Source organism: Orcinus orca, chromosome 10, assembly GCF_937001465.1.
Source record: "Orcinus orca chromosome 10, mOrcOrc1.1, whole genome shotgun sequence".
In the NCBI taxonomy this organism is placed as follows: domain Eukaryota; kingdom Metazoa; phylum Chordata; class Mammalia; order Artiodactyla; family Delphinidae; genus Orcinus; species Orcinus orca.
This window is the reverse complement of record NC_064568.1, coordinates 51,368,942-51,388,421: the sequence shown is the minus strand read 5'-3', so window position 1 is coordinate 51,388,421 and position 19,480 is coordinate 51,368,942. Positions and strand designations below refer to the sequence as shown.

Here is a 19,480-nt window from a genome sequence, read left to right as displayed (position 1 = left end):
GAAACTTGGATCAAAAATCTTATTGGGGCTATATTTAAGTGTGGGATGTCTATTAGACATTCAAGGGGAGATGACAGATCCGCTGTTGAGTATGTCTCTTCATAGATTTAATGGGCTGGATTTGAGGATATCTAAAGTTCCTGTCAAGCATATTAAAAACATCCAACAAGTTGTTGAATGATTTAATAAATTAGAGTATATACATACAATGCTATGACATGAATTGGCATGCAAGGATACTTTTTTTTTTTTTGCGGTACGCGGGCCTCTCACTGTTGTGGCCTCTCCCGTTGCAGAGCACAGGCTCCGGACGTGCAGGCTCAGCGGCCATGGCTCATGGGCCCAGCCGCTCCGCGGCATGTGGGATCTTCCCGGACCGGGGCATGAACCCGTGTCCCCTGCATCGGCAGGCGGACTCTCAACCACTGCGCCACCAGGGAAGCCCAAGGATAATTTTTAAATTGAAAAAAGTAGATAATAAAAGTGCGTATTGTTTGCTTCCATTTCCAAGAATACAACGTATTATAATAATATACATTTTGTTGCGGGCTTGGAAGCAGATAGACTAAAATATAAGCAGTGGTTATATCAAGTGCTGAGATTTGGTGTGGTTTTATTCTTTTTAATTCGTTATTGTTTAAAATGTCTCCAGGACCTCCCCGGTGGCACACAGGTTAAGAATCTGCCTGCTAGTGCAGGGGACACAGGTTCGAGCCCTGGTCCGGGAAGATCCCACATGCCGCGGAGCAACTAAGCCCGTGCGCCACAGCTACTGAGCCTGTGCTTTAGAGCCCGTGAGCCACAACTACTGAACCCGTGAGCCACAACTACTGAGCCCACGTGCCACAACTACTGAAGCCTGTGCGCCTAGAGCCCGTGCTCTGTAACGAGAGAAGCCACGGCAGTGAGAAGCCTGTGCACCACAACAAAGAGTAGCCCCGGCTCACCGCAACTAGAGAAAGCCCGCGTGCAGCACGAAGACCCAACGCAGCCAAAAATAAATAAATAAATAAATTTAAATAGATAAATAAAATGTCTCAAATAATCATGTGTTACCTGTGTAATCAAGGTAACTTAAATAAGGTTTCTTAAATAAGGTAAGTCCATAAAGGCCTTTCCCATCAGGTCCGGGTCATCTGTCAGGTGAAGGATGTCAAGGTGATCAGGGTGATGAGGGACAGATGCAAAGGCGGAAAGCCAAAGCGGCCCCGCCCAAGAGCCGAATCGTGGGGGGCGGGGGGCGGTCCAAAGGGCACCGCCCCTGCGCGTCATGTGCTGTCCGGCAGCCAATGGCCGCCTCTGAGCCCACCTAGGGGACGGGGCGGGGCGCCCAGTTGGCGTCACCAGGACAACGGGCGTTGCCGGCGCCGTGTGACTCTGGGCTGTGGGCGCGCCTGTGGCTCTTCGGCCATGGTGAGTGTGGGGCCCTCGCAGCCCGGCCGCCTGGCCCTTCCCCGCCCGGGCTGCGTCGCAGGGCGGCCGCCTTCTGGGCTGGGGCGGGCGGCGCCGGGGTCGCAGAGAGGCCGGGCTGCGGCCTGCGGGGCTCCCGGGCAGGGCAGGACTGGGCGGACCCGCGGGAGGGGGACCCCTTGGAGAGCCGGAGCGCCCGCCCGCTGCCCAGGGCCGCGTTCTCACCTTTGAGTGCCTGGCTGGGACCCCCAACCGGCCGGTCGCCGGACAGCGTGACGCTGTTTGGCCCCGGCGAGCCTAGGAAGCCACTCAGAGAGGGTGTGGTTAGAAAAAAATAAAAAAGGATATGTATGAGTATCATATGCCATATATATTCATACCAACGCTATATTGTAGTCTACGTGCTTCCTGTCTTGTTTCTATGCAGTTATGTTAGTAATATACAAATAGGTATTTCTTTGAAATTCATTCTGACAGGGTTTTTAGCATGTGGAAATTTAAATGTGTAATTTGGGAGATTCCTCCCTCCTTTTTAAAAATGGGGACATTAAGCTGGAGTTTCTTCGTGCATGCAGCACCCTTACTCAGGGATTCAATTCATAATTAGTGCGTGGTAAACGTCTTAAATCATTACCTTTATTCAATAAACTTGAGAGTGAATGGACATTCCCACCTGGTCCCCATTAAGCACGTTTTTTAAAAACCTAACCTGAAGACTCAGCTCAGATATTGGCTTGAATAGGCAGGATTCAGGGAATTGCCAGCCAGATGTGTGAATTCTCCAGAAGCCTCCAAAGGGTGTGAAAGAAGAGAGGGGCTGGATTCTCTGCTTGGGGACACACCTTTGGTATAGAATAGTTGAGAGGGAGTGGGGGTGGGGAATAAGAAAATGCCTAGTTCGAGAAACAGTTTCTGTAACTGTTCGTAATTCCGTGTAGATTTGCTCCTTATCTGCAGGGGTTAGTGGAAGAGCTAATAAGCTGAGGATGCAGGGTGCTCCCCAAGTGGCAGTCAGCCTTCTGGAGAGAGAAACTGCCCATTGGAATCCTGGCTAGCTCTGTGTTTTCTTAATAATTAAGGTAGTAAGGGAATGTGGATGATCTGTGTCTCATTGACTCTGGAAAAACAACCGCCAGGTGTGTGGCCTGTTGATAGCAGGAAAAAAAATCACCCACAAATTAACAGCAGTGCCTTCTTTATTTTGTGTATGTTTCTTTCAAATTCTGAATTGCTTTAAGTGAAAATTAATGGAGCCAGCAAGAGTTTCAGGAAATGAATTTTACAAAAATCTGTTTTAAATGTTGCAGTGCCTTGCTTTTACATGTTATCTGTGTGAAAAGCCCTTATGATTATAGGAAGGAGAAAAAGAATATTCAGGAGTTACATATTCACAGCTTTCTCTCTGAAGTCTCATATTCCTCCTGTTGTCCATTTTCCTTTTCTTCTCCTTTGTCTACCCCTTGCATCCTGACCCACAGTCCACCTTGATTCACTATTGTAAATTTTAGAGTTTTATTTACTCTAAAATAAAAGCATTTTATTGTACTTATGTACTAGTGGTTGCTTTGCTAAACTTAGAAATGCTTTGCTTTTTGTATATCTTTAAGCATTAAGAATTTAATTCATGGAAGGGATTTAATTGGGTGTAAGATGATGTCTGGGCTCCAGGGGAAAAGGGGAATGGCTGGTATAGCAGTGGGGATGAGGAGGCTGCTTCTGTAGTCCCCCAAACTGTATTCGAGATCATAACATAACCCTTCATTAAATGCTTGAATCTAAACATACAGCTTTAGCATTTGATATTTATGACTTTGCACATGAATTTTGGAACTCTGCTTAGCTATTTCTCAATGAAAGTTTCTTCAATTAAGCCACTTGTTTCTATTGCCTTTAAATAATAATGAGAGCTGACATTTATTGTGTGCGTTTTATGTGAGACATTTTTATAAGCACCTTACGTGTCTTAATTAACCATCACAACCACCTTATGAGGAGAATACCTTTCCCCATTTGAGAGGTGAGGAAATTGAGGCACAGAGAGGTAAAGTAACTTGCCCCAGTCACCCAGCCAGATTTCAAAACCAGGCGTCTTGTCTCAGAACCTGCTTATGGGACTTCCCTGGTGGCGCAGTGGTTAAGAATCTACCTGCTAGTGAAGGGGACACGGGTTCGAGCCCTGGTCCGGGAAGATCCCACAAGCAACTAAGCCCGTGTGCCACAGCTACTGAGCCTGCGTTACCACAACTACTGAAGCCCGTGTTCCTAGAGCCCGTGCTCCACAACGAAGAGTAGCCACCGCTCGACACAACTAGAGAAAGCCTGTGTGCAGCAACAAAGACTCAATGCAGCCATAAATAAGTAAATTAATTAATTAAAAAAAAAAGAACCTGCTTATGGTTTTGGATTATAATGTATAGTGTATCGTTATATGTTCCTCAATGTATATGCTATTTATATGTTATGAAATTAGTTTTCTCTCTTACTTGGATTTTAATGTTTTGAACACTTATGTATACAAACACTTACTTGTATTTTGTTGTTCTTGGCACTGGACTGGACGCTGTAGAACAGAGGAGGCACTCCTAACCTTCTCTCCTCTCCTGTTTCACACAGATGAGATGAAGAGGCATCAGTGAAGACAGATTATTGGATTAGGGTTCATACTCACGGCTGTAATAGCATTTAAAGTTTCTCCTGTCATTTCAGTTTGTGCTCAGGAATTGGCACCTGCTTTTGTGAATCACAAAGACCAGCTTTTTTTTTTTTTTAAATTTTATTGACATGTAGTTGATTTGCAATGTGGTGCCAATCTCTGCTGTACAGCAGAGTGACTCAGTTATACACATACAAACATTCTTTTTTTTAAATATTCTTTTCTATTATGATTTATCCCAGGAGATTGGATATAGTTCCCTGTGCTATACAGTAGGACCTTGTTGTTTATCCATTCTATATATAATAGTTTGCATCTGCTAACCCCAAACTCCCACTCCATCCCTCCCCTAACCCCCTCCCCGCTGGCAGCCACAAGTCTGTTCTCTATGTCTGTGAGTCTGTTTCTGTTTTATAGATAGGTTCACTTGTGTCATGTTGTAGATTCCACATATAAATGATATCATATGGTATTTGTCTTTCTCTTTCTGACTTCATTTAGCATGATAATCTTTGGTTGTATCCATGTTGCTGCAAATGGCATTATTTCATTCTTTTTTTTTTTTTTTTGTGGTACGCGGGCCTCTCACTGTCGCGGCCTCTCCCGTTGCGGAGCACAGGCTCCGGATGCGCAGGCTCAGCGGCCATGGCTCATGGGCCCAGCCGCTCCGCGACATGTGGGATCTTCCCAGACCGGGGCATGAACCCGTGTCCCCTGCATCGGCAGGTGGACTCTCAACCACTGCACCACCAGGGAAGCCCTATTTCATTGTTGTTTATGCTGAGTAAGTAGTATTCCATTGTGTATATGTACCACATCTTCTTTATCCATTCATCCGTCAGTGGACATTTAGGTTGTTTCCATGTCTTGGCTATTGTGAGTAGTGCTGCTATGAACATAGGGGTGCATGTATCTTTTTGAATTATAGTTTTCTCTGGGTATATGCCCAGGAGTGGGATTGCTGGATCATATGGTAATTCGATTTTTAGTTTTCTGAGGAACCTCCATACTATTTTCCACAATGGCTGCACCAACTTACATTCCCACCGACAGTGTAGGAGGGTTCCCTTTTCTCCACACCCTCTCTAGCACGTGTTATTTGTAGACTTTTTAATGATGGCCATTCTGAGCGGTGTCAGGTGGTACCTCACTGTAGTTTTGATTTGCATTTCTCTAATGATTCGTGATGTTGAGCATCTTTCCATGTGCCTACTGGCCATCTGTATGTCTTCTTTGGAGGAATGTCTATTAAGGCAGTGGTCCCCAACCTTTTTGGCACCAGGGACCGGTTTCATGGAAGACAGTTTTTCCACTGGGGTGGGGGGTGCAGTGGGATATGATGGTTCAGGCGGTAATGCGAGTGATGGTTAGCGGCATATGAAGCTTCGCTCACTTGCCCGCTGCTCACCACCTGCTGTGTGGCCCCGTTCCTAACAGGCCACGGACCTGTAGTTGTCCGCGGCCCGGGGGTTGGGGACCCCTGTATTAAGGTTTTCTGCCCATTTGTCTTTTTTTAAAAAAGATTTTTTTGATGTGGACCATTTTTTAAAGTCTTTATTGAATTTGCTACAATATTGCTTCTGTTTTATGTTTTGTTTTTTTACCCATGAGGCATGTGGGAATTGTAGCTCCCTGACCAGGGATCAAACCCGTACTCCCTGCATTAGAAGGTGAAGTCTCAACCACTGGACTGCCAGGGAAGTCCCCTTCTGCCCATTTTTCGATTACGTTGTTTGTTTTTTTGTTGTTGAGTTGTATGAGCCGTTTGTATATTTTGGAGATTAAGCCCTTGTTGGTCTCATCATTTGTGAATATTTTCTCCCATTCCGTAGGTTGTCTTTTCTTTTCTTTCTTTCTTTTTTTTTTCTTATGGTTTCCTTTGCTGTGTAAAAGCTTGTAAGTTTATTAGGTCCCATTTGTTTATTTTTGTTTTTATTTCTATTGCCTCGGGAGACTGACCTAAGAAAGCATTGGTATGATTTATAAGACCAGCTTTTAATGTAAAGCCATTTAGAATTGGGTGATGAAACTATTTTTAAAAGTAAAATTTTATTTTCTGAGATTTTTCCTAATAAAAAATTTCACATTTATTTTAGTTGTATATGCTAAAACTTTATAAAAAGACATCAAATAACTATTTAAACTTTAATTCGTATGGATTAAAATATATTTTGGGATACCTCTTGTCATCAGGTTTTTGTTATTGCTTACCACTTTAGCTTGTAAGGCAGATTTATTTTTTGGAAATAATAAAATAACGTATCATACAGTTTTCCCATTTTAATTCATTTTATTTGGATTTTCTCCCTATTTTGGCCTTTCCTTTCTGTATTTGCCTGTGGTTAGGACTTCTCAGAGGAGTTGAGAAGCACAATAAAATATATTTTATTTTACAGGCAGTTTTGGTCTCTTTGCCATCACATGGTATAGTTAAGAGGGATTATATAATGAGATCTGTGTTAATAGATATTACAAGACGTTTCTCTATGTATTAATTTTTCTACTCTTGTCAAAATTTGGTCTCGCTTTTGGCTGCACTGGGGTGGGGACACATAATTTTTAGTAATTATAACAATAACTCGCTTTCATGGAACCGTTCCACTGTGCCCAGTTTTAGGCTGATCACTTCACGTTTATCTCATTTAACCCTTCTAACATCGCTATGAGATTAACATCATTGTACCCACTTAACAGGCCTAGTTGATTAGGCAGTTTGCCCAAGGTCACATAGTTGGTGAGTGGCAGAGCCAGGATTTGAACTCAACTAGTCTGTCTCCAAAGTCTGATGTCTTAACCATTGCACCATGGCTTCTTCCCAAACTAAAGATTGTACCCAGTGCCTGGCATGAACATACTACCCCAAGAATAAGAGTCTTGGTGTCTTGTCAGCTGAGCCAGCAAGCTCTTTTTCTTTTATGACAGACTCTCTATTATGATGTTGTGTAATGACATCCTGAAGAATTTACTTGGGGTTTTTTTTTTTTTTTTTAATAACAGTACAGCCCACCAAAGCTCAGATATGGGCAGCCATAGGTTGGGCTACACTTTTACTTCTGCCTTCCCTGCCTCATTTTGTGTCTCACCTCTACCCTGTGTAGTGTCTACCTCAGCCACTGCCACTTCCAGCACTGGGGTGGTTGGAGCAGAGGGGTCTGGGGAAGCAGAACAGGGCAGTCATTGGGAAAGCTTTTGTGGGGTCACACTCATGGTTCAAACCCAGCTTTTCCAGTTCTCAGTGCTGCCCGTGTAATTGTGTCTTTCTATTAAATTTTCTGTCTCATGGTTTTCGAGCCAGCAAATGTTTGTCCCACTATATGCCAGTCACTGTTTTAGGTAGTGGGTATCCAATAGTGAATGAAACAGGGAAGCCTCTGCCCTCATGGAGTTTATGTTCTAGCAGTGGGAAGACAGATAATAAACATACAGATAAGGTGGTGAAGAGTGCTTTGGAGAAAAAGAAAGCTGAGTAAGAGAAAGGAAGTTTTGCAGGATGGGTGAGTGGATGAGAAGTGGGAGGACTTGCTTTTTATGTAGGTGGAAGGGAAGGCCTCTCTGATAAGGTGACATCTGAGCAGAGGATATGTCATGGGAATGCCTAGAGAAAGACCATTTCAGGAAAGGATACAAGTGTAAGGGTCCTGGGGCACTGCCTGGCGTTTTGGAGAAACAGCAAGGAAAACAGTGAGGCTGGAGTGGAGTAAGACGTGGCAAGAGGGAAGACCAAGGTAGTCAGTGAAACCAGATCACCTAGGACTTATAAGCCATTTAAAGGAGTTTGCCTTTTCCTTTGAGGGAAGGGGAAATGATTGGTAAAGTTTAAGAAGAATGACAGAATATGACTTATATTTTATAAAAGGACCATTCTGTCTGCTATGTGGAAAATATATGTGGGGTAGGAGGGAGGGGAGAAAGGACAAGAACAGAGGAGACCAGAGAGGACATTATTATGGTGCAGTCATCCATAGGATTGGCTGTGGAATAGAAAAGAAAAGGAAGTCAAGGATGGTTCAGTGATTTGAGCCTGAGCAATAGGAACAGGTTGTCATTTGCTGAGATGAAGACTATGGGAGGAGTAAATTTAGAGTAGGAATGAAGAAAGGAGTTGGTTTTGGACTTGATAAATTTGTGACCCTTATTAGACATCTAAAATTGAAAGGCACCTAAAGCCACACAATTATGTTTTCAGAAACAGTGGGATATTTTAAAAACACAAACTTAATTGAATCTTGAAATAATTAGATTTGGAAGAGACTTTTGAGTTTCTCTAGTACAGTCCTTTCATTTTACAAATTAGAAATACTGAGAGGTTAAATGCCTTCCCCAGAGTCAAATAGCCCTTACTACCTGTTGTGCAGTACAAAGAACCCCAGACTTGGAGTCAGGAGATACAAGTTTATACTGTAGTTTTTCTGGGTTTTTTTTTTTTTTTTTTGGTTGTTGCTTGTTTGTTTTTAATGCTAAACCTTGGGCAAGTCATTTATCTGCTCCAAGTCTGTTTTTCTTCTATCAGAATGGATAATAAAGACTTCCACTTTCTGTTAGGACTTGGAAAGTTGCAAAAATTAGACATTGCTGTTTCTACCCTAACAGTGGGAAAAGATAGAGAAGCTAGAAGATCACAGTTCTTTAAAAACCCTCTAGAGAGCTGAGGACACAAAGAAATCTAAATGAATTAAAATCCAGGATGTAATGTGCCCTTCCCAGAAAAAAGGAGACACATAGGTAACTTTCATCCGTGGTGGGGACAGCAGGAGGAAGAAGACTCTGCTATAGACAGCTTGGAGAAATCAGCCAAACTTTTACTGCATGGGGGCTGGAGTGACATTTGGAACCCTGAGGAGCCCCAGCTGCAGAGCTAGGCTGCACCTACCTCTCTTTCCCATGGGCCTTCACTGAGTACATGGATGTAGACCTGTGCTGGAGGCTGGGGCCAAGGGAAGAGAGCTGAGAACATCCTTGTGGTGGGCGGAGCCTTCTGAAGGCTTGGGGCAGGGCAGGAGAGTAGCAGAAACCTCTCTGAGGCGCTAGGGGCTTTCGCCGAATGTAAGGCAGGGCCACAATGGATGGGGCCCAGGGGAGAGCTAAGAAATGTCCCTCTATGGCTATCCAGGTTTTCAATCAGGACAAGGCAAAAGGCTTTCAGACGGTGGAGTTAGAGTAACAGGGCAGAGAGAGAGCTCCTTAAGGAATGGACAGTAGAGGGTGCCTCTGCAGAGCAAAGTACTCCCCAGCTGGTAGCCAGAATGTAAAACAGAGAGTGCTCACTAGCAGCCTGGTTGTACAGCTCAAAGAGATCTAGTGCTCAGATCCCAACTTCTCTTCTGATGTCACCCTAAAAAAATTTTAAACCATTCTTGAACTGAATCTGACTAATGCTACAACAAATCTGAAACCCAGGTCAACTAGAGATTAAAAGGATTCAATACCCACCCCGCGCCCCCACCCCCCAGCAACCTAATTGAAGGAGGAACTGCCCTTTATGGAGGTAAATTGCTTTAAAAAAATTCAGGTGTAATTGACATATAACATACTAGTTTAAGCTGTACAACAGAATGATTTGATATTTGTATATATTGTACAGTGATCACCACAATAAGTCTAGTTAACATCTGTCACCATACATAGAGAATTTTTTTTCTTGTGAGGAGAATTTTTAAGATTTACTCTTCTAGCACTTTCAAATATGCCATACAGTATTAATCACTATAGTTACCATGCTGTATATTACATCCCTATGACTTATTCATGTTATAACTGGAAGTTTGTACCTTTTGACCCCCTTCATCCATTTTGCCCACCCTCCCATTCCCCACCTCTGGAACCATAAATCTGTATATATATGAGCTCATTTTTTTTTTATGATTACACATATAAGATCATTTGTCTTTCAAAGTGTTTGTCTTTCATTGTGTGACTTATTTCACTTAGCATAATGCCCTCAAAGTCCATCCATGTTGTTGCAAGTGTGAAAATTTTCCTTCTTTTTTATGGTTGAATAATATTCCATTGTATATATCTACCATATTTTCTTTATCCATTCATTTATCGATAGACATTTCAGTTGTTTCCATATCTTGGCTATTGTACATAATGCTTCAGTGAACATAGGAGTGCCTATATCTTTTGAAACAATGTTTTTGTTTTCTTCAGAAAAATACCCTGAAGTGGAATTCCTGGATCCTATGGTAGTTCTGTTTTTTAATTTGTTGAGGAACCTCCATACTGTTTTCCACAGTGGCTGCATCAATTTACATTCCTACCAACAGTGCATAAGGGTTCCCTTTTTTCCACATTCTCACTAATACTTGTTATTTGTTGTCTTTTTGGTAATAGCCATTCTGACAGGTGTGAGGTGGTATCTCATTGTGGTTTTGATTTGTATTTCCCTGATGATTAGTGATGTTGAGCACCTATTCATGTACTTGTTGGCCATCTGTATGTCTTTGGAAAGATATCTACTTAGATCCTTTCTCCATCTTTTAATTGGATTTCTTGTTGGATATTAACTTCTTATCAAATATATGATTTGTAAAATCATTCAGTAGGTTATATTTTCATTTTGTTGATGGTTTGCTTTGCTGAGCAGAAGCTTTTTAGTTTGATGTAGTCCAACTTGTTTATTTTTGCTTTTGTTGCCTTTTCTTTCGGTGTCAAGTCCAAAAAATCATCTCCATAACTTAAGGAGCTTACAGCCTGTTATTTTCTAGGAGTGTTATGTTTTCAGATCTTACATTGAAAGCCTGTCAACCATTCTAAGTTAATTTTTGTGTATGGTATAAGACAGGGATCCAGTTTCATTCTCTTGCATGTGGCTGTCCAGTTTTCCCAGCACCATTTATTGAAGAGACTGTCTTTTCTCCATTGTATATTCTTTCTTCCTTTGTCATAAGTTAATTAACTGTAAGTGTGTGGGTTTACTTCTGGGCTGTCTATTCTGTTCCATTGATCTGTGTATCTGTTTTTCTACTAGTACCATACTTTTTGATTACTCTAGCTTTGTAGTATACTCTGAAGTCAGGGAGCATGATTCCTCCAGCTCTGTTCTTCTTTCCCAAGATGGTTTTATTTATTCGAGGTCTTTTGTGTTTCCATACAAATTTTGAGATTATTTGTTCTAGTTCTATGAAAAGTGCCCTGGGTATATTTTGATAGGGATTGCATTGAATCTATAGATTGCCTTGGGTAGTATGGTCACTTTAACAATATTAATTTTTCCAATACAAGAATACAAGGTATATCTTTTCATCTGTTTGTGTCATCTTCAGTTTCTTCACCTTATAGTTTTATAGTCTTAATGTCTTACAGTTTTCTGAATACAGGTCTTTTACCTCCTTAGGTAGGTTTATTTGTAATTATTTTATTCTTTTTAATGAGATGGTAAATGAGATTGTTTCCTTATCTTTTTTTTTCTTATAAGATTTAATTTTATTTATTTTTGGCTGTGTTGTGTCTTCATTGCTGCACGTGCACTTTCTCTAGTTGTGGCGAGTGGGGGCTACTCCTTGTTGCAGTGCGTGGGTTTCTTGTTGCAGTGGCTTCTCTTGTTGCGGAGCACAGGCTCTAGGTATGCGGATTTCAGTAGTTGCAGCATGCAGGCTCAGTAGTTGTGGTGCATGGGCTTAGTTGCTCTGCGGCATGTGGGATCTTCCTGGACCAGGGATTGAACCCATGTCCCATGCACTGACGGGTGGATTCCTATCCACTGCGCCACCAGGGAAGTCCCTGTTTCCGTATCTTACAGTTTGTTGTCAGTGCATAGAAATGCAACAGATTTCTGTATATCAGTTTTGTATCCTGCAACTTTACCAGATTCATTAATAAGCTGTAGTAGTTTCTGGTGGCATCTTTAGGATTTTCTACACTTAGTATCATGCAAACAGTGACAGTTTTACTTCTTCCTTTCCAAATTTGGATTTATTTCTTTTTCATGTCTGATTGCTGTGGCTAGGACTTCCAGTACTCTGTTGAATAAAAGTGGTGAGAGTGGGCATGTAATTAACCCACCTAAATGCTTTCAGCTTCTCACCATTGAGTATGATGTTAGCTGTGGGTTTGTCATATATGGCCTTTAGTATGTTGATGTATGTTTCCTCTAGGCCCACTTTCTAGAGAGTTTTTATCATAAATCAGTGTCGAATATTGTCAAAAGCTTTTTCTGCATCTGTTGAAATAATCATATGGTTTTTATTCTTCAGTCTGTTAACGTGGTGTATCACATTGATTTTGAAGATATTGAAAAATTCTTGCATCCCTGGGATAAATCCCACTTGATTATGGCATATGATTCTTTTAATGTATTGTGGGGATCAGTTTGCTAATATTGTGTTGAGGATTTTTGCATCTTGTTCATCAGTGATATTGGCCTGTGATTTTCTTTTTTTGTGATATCCTTGGTTTTGGTATCAGGGTGATGCTGGCCTCACAGAATGAATTTGGAAGTGTTCCTTCCTCTGCAGTTTCTTTTTTTGGGGAGGGAGAATAGTTTGAGAAGGATAGGTGTTAACTCTTATGTAAATGTTTAGTAGAATTCACCTGTGAAGCCATCTGGTCCTGGTCTTTTCTTTGTTGGGAGTTTTTAAATTACTGATTCAATTCCATTACTGGTAATTGGTCTGTTCATATTTTCTATTTCTTCCTGGTTCAATCTTGGGAGATTGTACATTTCTAAGAATTTGTCCATTTCTTCTAAGCTGTCCATTTTATTGGCATATAGTTGTTTGATCACTGTTGTCTATGATCCTTTGTATTTCTGTGGTGTCACTTGTAACTTCTTTTTCATCTCTGATTTCATTGGGTTTTCTTGATAAATTTGGCTAAAGGTTTATCGATTTTGTTTATCTTTGCAAAGAACCAACTTTTAGTTTCATTGATCTTTTCTATTTTTTTAGTCTCTATTTCATTTATTTCTGCTCTGATCTTTATGATTTCTTTCCTTCTACTAACTTTGGGTTTTGTTTGTTCTTTCTCTAGTTCCTTTAGATGTAAGTTTAGGTTGTTTGAGATTTTTCTTGTTTCCTGAGGTAAACTTGTATTGCTGTAAACTCCTCTTAGAACTGTTTTTGCTGCATCCCATTGGTTTTGGATCATAGTGTTTTCATTTTCATTTGTCTCTAGGTATTTTTGATTTCCTCTTTGATTTCTCTAATGATCCATTGGTGGTTTAGTAGCATATTGTTTAGCCTCCATGTGTTTGTGTTTTTTGCATTTTTTTCCTTGTAGTTGATTTCTAGTCTCATAGCGTTGTGGTTGGAAAAGATACTTGATATTATTTCAGTTTTCTTAAATTTACTGAGGCTTGTTTTGAAGCCTAACATGTGATCTATCCCGGAGAATGTTCCATGTGCACTTGAAAAGAATGTGTATTCTGCTGCTTCTGGATGGAATGCTTTTTATGTATCAGTTAAGTCCATCTCGTCTAATGTGTCACTTCAGGCCAGTGTTTCCTTATTGATTTTCTATCTAGATGATCTGTTCATTGATGTAAGTGAGGTGTTAAATTCCTCTACTATTATGTTACTGTTGATTTCTCCTTTTATGTCCATTAATATTTGCCTTATATATTGAGGTGCTCCTGTGTTGGGTGCATATATATTTACAATTGTTCTGTCTTCTTCTTGGATTGATCCCTTGATCTTTGTAACAGTCTTTATTTTAAAGTATGTTTTATCTGATAAAAGTATTGCTATTCTGGCTTTTTTTTGATTTCCATTTGCATGGAATACCTTTTCCATCCCCTCACTTTCAGTCTTTTGTGTCTTTAGATCTGAAGTGAGTATCTTGTAGGCAGCATATATATGGGTCTTGTTTTTGTATCCATTGAGCCACGCTGTGTCTTTTGATTGGAACATATAGTCTGTTTACAGTTAAGGTAATTATTGATATGTATGTTCTTGTTGCCGTTTTGTTGGTTGTTTGGGGTTTGTTTTGTCTTTTTCTTCTTCTTTTGTTCTTCTCTTGTGATTTGACTATTTTTAGTGTTATATTTGAATTCCTTTTTTTGTGTGTATATCTATTTTTGATTTTTGTTTTGTGGTTACCATGAGATTTTTATATAGCAATCTATATATATGTGATTAAGTTGCTGATCTCTTACTTTCAAATGCGTTTTAATAACCCTGTCTTTGTACTCTTCTCCCCTCACGATTACTGTTTTTATATTATATCTTTTGTCTAATTGTTTCATGTATCCCTTAACTGCTTAAGTGATTTTGATAGTTATTTTACTACCTTCGTCTTTTAACCTTCCTACTCACTTTATGCGTGGATGATTCCCTACCTTTACTGTGTGTTGGCCTTTACTGATGAGCTTTTTCATTTCATAATTTTCATGTTTCTCATTGTGGCCTTTTCTTTTTTCACCAGGAGAAGTTCCTTTAATATTTATTGTAAAGCTGATTTGATGATGCTGAACTCTTTTAGCTTTTGCTTGTTTGTAAAGTTTTTGATCTTTCTATCAAATCTGAACGAGAGGCTTGCTGGGTAGAGTATTTCTTGGTTGTAGGTTGCAAGTTCTTCCCTTTCATCATTTAAAATATATCATGCCACTCCCTTCTGGCCTGCAGGGTTTCTGCTGAAAAATCAGCTGATAGGCTTATGGGAGTTCCCTTGGATGTTATTTGTTGCTTTTCCCTTGCTGCTTTTAAGATTCTCTCTTTAATTTTTTTGTCATTTTAATTACAGTGTGTCTTGGTGTGTTACTCTTTGGGTTAATCTTGTATGGAACTCTCTGCCCTTCCTGGACTTGGATGACCGTTTCCTTTTCCAGGTTAGGGAAGTTTTCACCTGTTAATTCTTCAAATATGTTCTCAGCTCCTATTTATCTCTCTTCTCCTTCTGGGACCCCTATAATGTGAATATTTGTGCACTTGATATTGTCCCAAAGGGCTCTTAAACTGTCCTCATTTCTGTTTGTTCTTTTTCCTTTTTTCTGTTTAGTGGCAGTGATTTCTACTACTCCATCTCTCAGCTTGCTGATCCATTTTTCTGTATCATTTAGTCTACTGTAGATTCCTTCTAGTATATTTTTTATTTCAGTTATTGTGTTCTTCATCTTTCTCTTGTGTTTTATGTTTTCTCTTTGTTAAAAACTTTTAACTTCTTACTCTGTGCATCCATTCTTGTCCTGAGTTCTTTGATCATCTTTATGATCATTACCCTGGACTCTTTCTTGGGTAGATTGCGTGTCTCCACTTCACTAAGTTCTTATTCTAGGGTTTTATCTTGTTCCTTCATTTAGAACATGTTCTTCTGTCACCTCATTTTGCCTAAGTTGCTGGGGTTTTTTTTTTTTTTTTTTGCGGTACACAGACCTCTCACTGTTGTGGCCTCTCCCGTTGAGGAGCACAGGCTCCGGACACGCAGGCTCAGCGGCCATGGTTCACGGGCCCAGCTGCTTTGTGGCATGTGGGATCTTCCCGGACCGGGGCACGAACCCATGTCCCCTGCATCGGCAGGCGGACTCTCAACCACTGTGCCATCAGGGAAGCCCCGCTGTTTGTATTTTTATGTATCTGGTGGGTTAATTATGTTTCCTGACCTTGGAGAAGTATTCTTCTGTAGGAGATGTGCTATGCACCCTAGCAGTGCAGTCCCCTATCATGGCCAAACTGTATGTTCTAGCAGTGCCCCCTATGAGGGCTGCATGTTTCCTTCTGTTGTGGCAGGCTGACTATGTGGACAGTCTGGTAGCCTTGGTTGGCCCCTACTCCGGTTGGTTGCCAGGCCATGCTTTGGCCGTGTTTTGGGAGGCTGTTGGCTACTGGTTGGTGGAGCCTAGTCACGAGGCAGCTGACTGCTGTACCCCAGGGGGCCCTGGGGCTAGTCCTGGCTCACTGGTGGGTGGAATCAGGGTCCAGAAAACTTTGGGGCTGTTGCCCACCTACTGATGGGTGAAGCCAGGTCTTGGGATTAATGCCGGACTACTAGCAGTCACAGTTGGGTCCTGGAGTCTGGCTGTAGTGCCCAGGGATCACAGAGCTGGTGTCAGATAACTGGTGTGTGGGGGTGGGGGGTGGGGGCGTTTCCTGACACAGTTGAGTATGGGGTCCAGGGTGTTGGGAAGCTTGTTTTGGCCTGCTAGTGGGAAGGATTGGGGCCCAGCTGGTCCCAGGGTAGGGTCTGGCCTGCTGTGGGCAGGCTGGGTCTGCAGGCTGTGGGATTGTGCCTTTCTTACGTATGGTGCCTGCCCCCTGGTGGGTGAGACTCGTCCAATGGCTAGAGCAGCCTTCTGGGAGGGCAGGGCTGGTGCCTGCACATTGGTGGGTGGAGCTGGGTCCTAGCCCTCTGGTGGGCAGGGCCATGTTCAGAGGCAGGTGTGGGCTCAGGAAGTTTTAGGCAGCCTGTCTGCTGATAGGTGGGGTTGTGTCCCCATCCAATTAGTTGCTTTGCCTGAGGCATCCCAGCACTGGTGCCTACAGGCCGTTGGATGGGCCAGGTCTTGGTGCTAATGAGCTAGAGGGAGGGTTCCACAGTGGTGCCTGGCAGCACCATTGTCCACACAGTAGAAGGAGCTCCCAAGATTGGCTGCTGCCAGTGTCTGTGTCCCTAGGGTGAGCCACAGCTCCCCCCCACCTTCCTCCAAGGATACTCTCCTAGACCAGTAGGTAGGTCTGGCCCAGGCTCCTATCAAATTACTGCTTTTGCCCTGGGTTCTAGAACATGTCAGATTTTGTGTGCACCCTTTAAGAGCCAGGTCTCTGTTTCCCCCAGTCCTTTGAGCCCCCCAAAGTTAAGCCCTGCTGACCTTCAAAGCCAAATGCTCTGGGGGCTTGTCTTCTTGGTGCTTGACTCCTGGGCTGCAGAGCCCGATGTGGGGCTTAGAACTCTCACTCCTGTGGGAGAACCTCTGCAATATAATGATTCTCCAGTTTGTGGGTTGCCCACCCCGTGGTATGGGACATGATTATATTGAGAGTCTGCCTCTCCTACCCATCTTGTTGTGGTTCCTCCTTTAATTGTAGAAGATCTTTTTCTGGTAGATTCTAGTCTTTTTCATTGATGGTTGTTCTGCAAATAGTTGTGATTTTGGTATGCTCGTGAGAGGAGGTGAGCTCAGTGTCTTTCTACTCTGCTATCTTGGCCAGTCTCTCCCTTTCTCTGTCAATTTTTTCTTTTCAGAGAAACATCTCTTAGTTTCATTGATCCTTGTAAATTAATTATTTTTTTATGCACAGTATTTGGTGTGAAATAACAAATTATGAGACATGGAGAGAAACAAAGAAATGTGACCCATGGTCAGGAGAAGAGCTAGGAGAAACAGTCAGTGATGGTCCAGATGTTGAACAGTTGGAATGGATGAACAGTTAGAAAATTTTAGCAGGAAGATGGAAGACTATAAAAAGACTGAACTGGGAATGCTAGAAGCGAAAGTATGACTCAGACATTAAATATTCATTTGATGGGCCTAATAGCAGACTGGACATAGCTGGCAAACCCCAAGCAGAATAAGTACAAAGCTGAGGAACATTTCTAACTTAACGCTATTAAATCTTCCAATTCATGAACATGGGATGTGTTTCAGTTTATTCAAGCCTTCTTTAATTTCTCACAACAGTGTTTAGTGTAAGTTTTCAATATATAATGTCAGGCACTTCTTTAGTTAAATGTATTCCTAAGTTGTTTTTTGTTTCAGGTTTTTTTTGGCTGTGTTGGGTCTTTGTTGCTGCACGCAGGCTTTCACTAGTTGTGGTGTGCAATCTTCTCATTGCAGTGGCTTCTCTTGTTGTGAGGCACAGGCTCTAGGTGCGCGAGCTTTGGTAGTTGTGGCACACGGGCTCAGTAGTTTCTGCATGCGGGCCCTAGAGCACACAGGCTTCAGTAGTTGTAATGCATGGGCTCAGTAGTTGCGGTGTGCGGGCTCTAGGGTGCGCGGGCTTCAGTAATTGTGGCGCGTGGGGCCAGTAGTTGCGGCTCTTGGGCTCTAGAGCACAGGTTCAGTAGATGTGGCTAACGGGCTTAGTTGCTCCACAGCATGTGGGATCTCTCAAGACCAGGGATCGAACTCATTGTCCCCTGTATTGGCAGGTGGATTCTTAAGCACTGCGCCACCAGGGAAGCCCCTTTTTTTTTTTTGATTGAGGAACATTTTAATAATATCCCCTTTTTTTTTTCTGTAGGTTTTCTCAAATAATGATGAAGGCCTTATTAACAAAAAGTTACCCAAAGAACTTCTTTTGAGGTAAGTGTAGATAAACTTTAAAGATTTCAGATATGATTCAGTCATCAAGTTCCAAGACAATCTTCTTTCTCACTATGAGTCCATAGCTTAGAAAAACAGACAGAATTAGCCTAACTGACTTTTTGTTTTTGTTTTATAGAATGCTGTTCAGCTTGTTGTTAAATTTTACTTGGTCTAATCCAGAATGTACTAAGTATGTACGTAGCATTGGTCTGGATTCTTTTTGTAATGTGGTAAGTATTGTAATAATCCTCAGTAGGTGCCACTGTTTGGGTATTAGTAGGTTATCTCAATGTAGTCAGTAACACGAGGAGAGATTATTAAGGTTGTGAGCTCCTGAAGTCATAGACATTTAGATGTTTTTCTGATCAATAATTACACTATATGTTCTTACTGAGCACTTAAAATGCTATCAGCCCAAATATTGATGTTTTTATTCACTTTATGAGAATTATGTGCTAAGTGACACTACCATAGAACAGGCTTTTTGTGCTTTATTTTTTAGCATTACTGAATATACAGTTAATGGTATTTTGCTTGTCGTTTTGGGAAGTAAAGCTATCAGCCAACATTTGTTGAACCTGAGGCACTGCAGTTTCCTTTAGTACTCTGCAAGCATCAAGCAAATCTTATTTAATTTTGGATGTTATATTTTAATTGTTAACAAACAATTAATACACGTACACATGGTAATCGTTGAGTGGCATTTCCCAAACTCTTCATATCACTGATATTTCACAAAACAAAACAAAAAAGCAGGTTTTGTGATCAAGTAAGTATGGGAAAAACTGGGTTAACAAAACCAGTTTCTTTACCATGTAACCTCTCAGAGCCCTAATAGGCTAATATGCATGGTGATGCTCCCAGATGAATAGTTGTGGCATTTCAGATTTACTGACCATGGAACGCTTTTAATATTCCTTGGAAAATGCTGATATATAGTAAGAGATTGAGCAGCTTACTCTGTTCCCTGGCTGTGCTAAATCTCATTTTAACATTTAGGGGATGAGTATGAATGTGTGTTTTGTTTACATGTTGGAGTCCATCATAGAGTTACTCTATAAATGCCATGGATTGCTCACCTTTTCCACCTTGTATGTTAGACTTTTGTTCTTGAGTCAGGAATGGGGTGAAGGCTTAGGGTCTTTGTGGTGGTGATCACATTTTAGGGGCTTCAGGGTGGCATTTCATTAGTCATCAGGTGTTGTTTGACACTGTTGCCGTGAGCTCATTCTACTCAG

At 41.6% G+C, this 19,480-nt stretch overlaps 1 protein-coding gene across 2 annotated transcripts in view; it reads left to right on the top strand.

Annotated features, from left to right (window-relative positions):
* The first annotated feature begins 1,323 nt into the window (after positions 1-1,323).
* Positions 1,324-19,480, top strand: part of FBXL2 (F-box and leucine rich repeat protein 2) — an 87,118-nt gene continuing 68,961 nt past the window's right edge. For both annotated transcript variants that reach the window (XR_004476765.2, XM_004279700.3), the window contains exons 1-2: positions 1,324-1,413; positions 18,178-18,239. Coding sequence is in view for 1 of the 2 variants with exons in the window: in XM_004279700.3 (XP_004279748.1) it covers positions 1,411-1,413; positions 18,178-18,239 (65 nt within the window). In the remaining variant the exon portion in view is untranslated. The remainder of the gene's footprint in view (positions 1,414-18,177; positions 18,240-19,480) is intronic.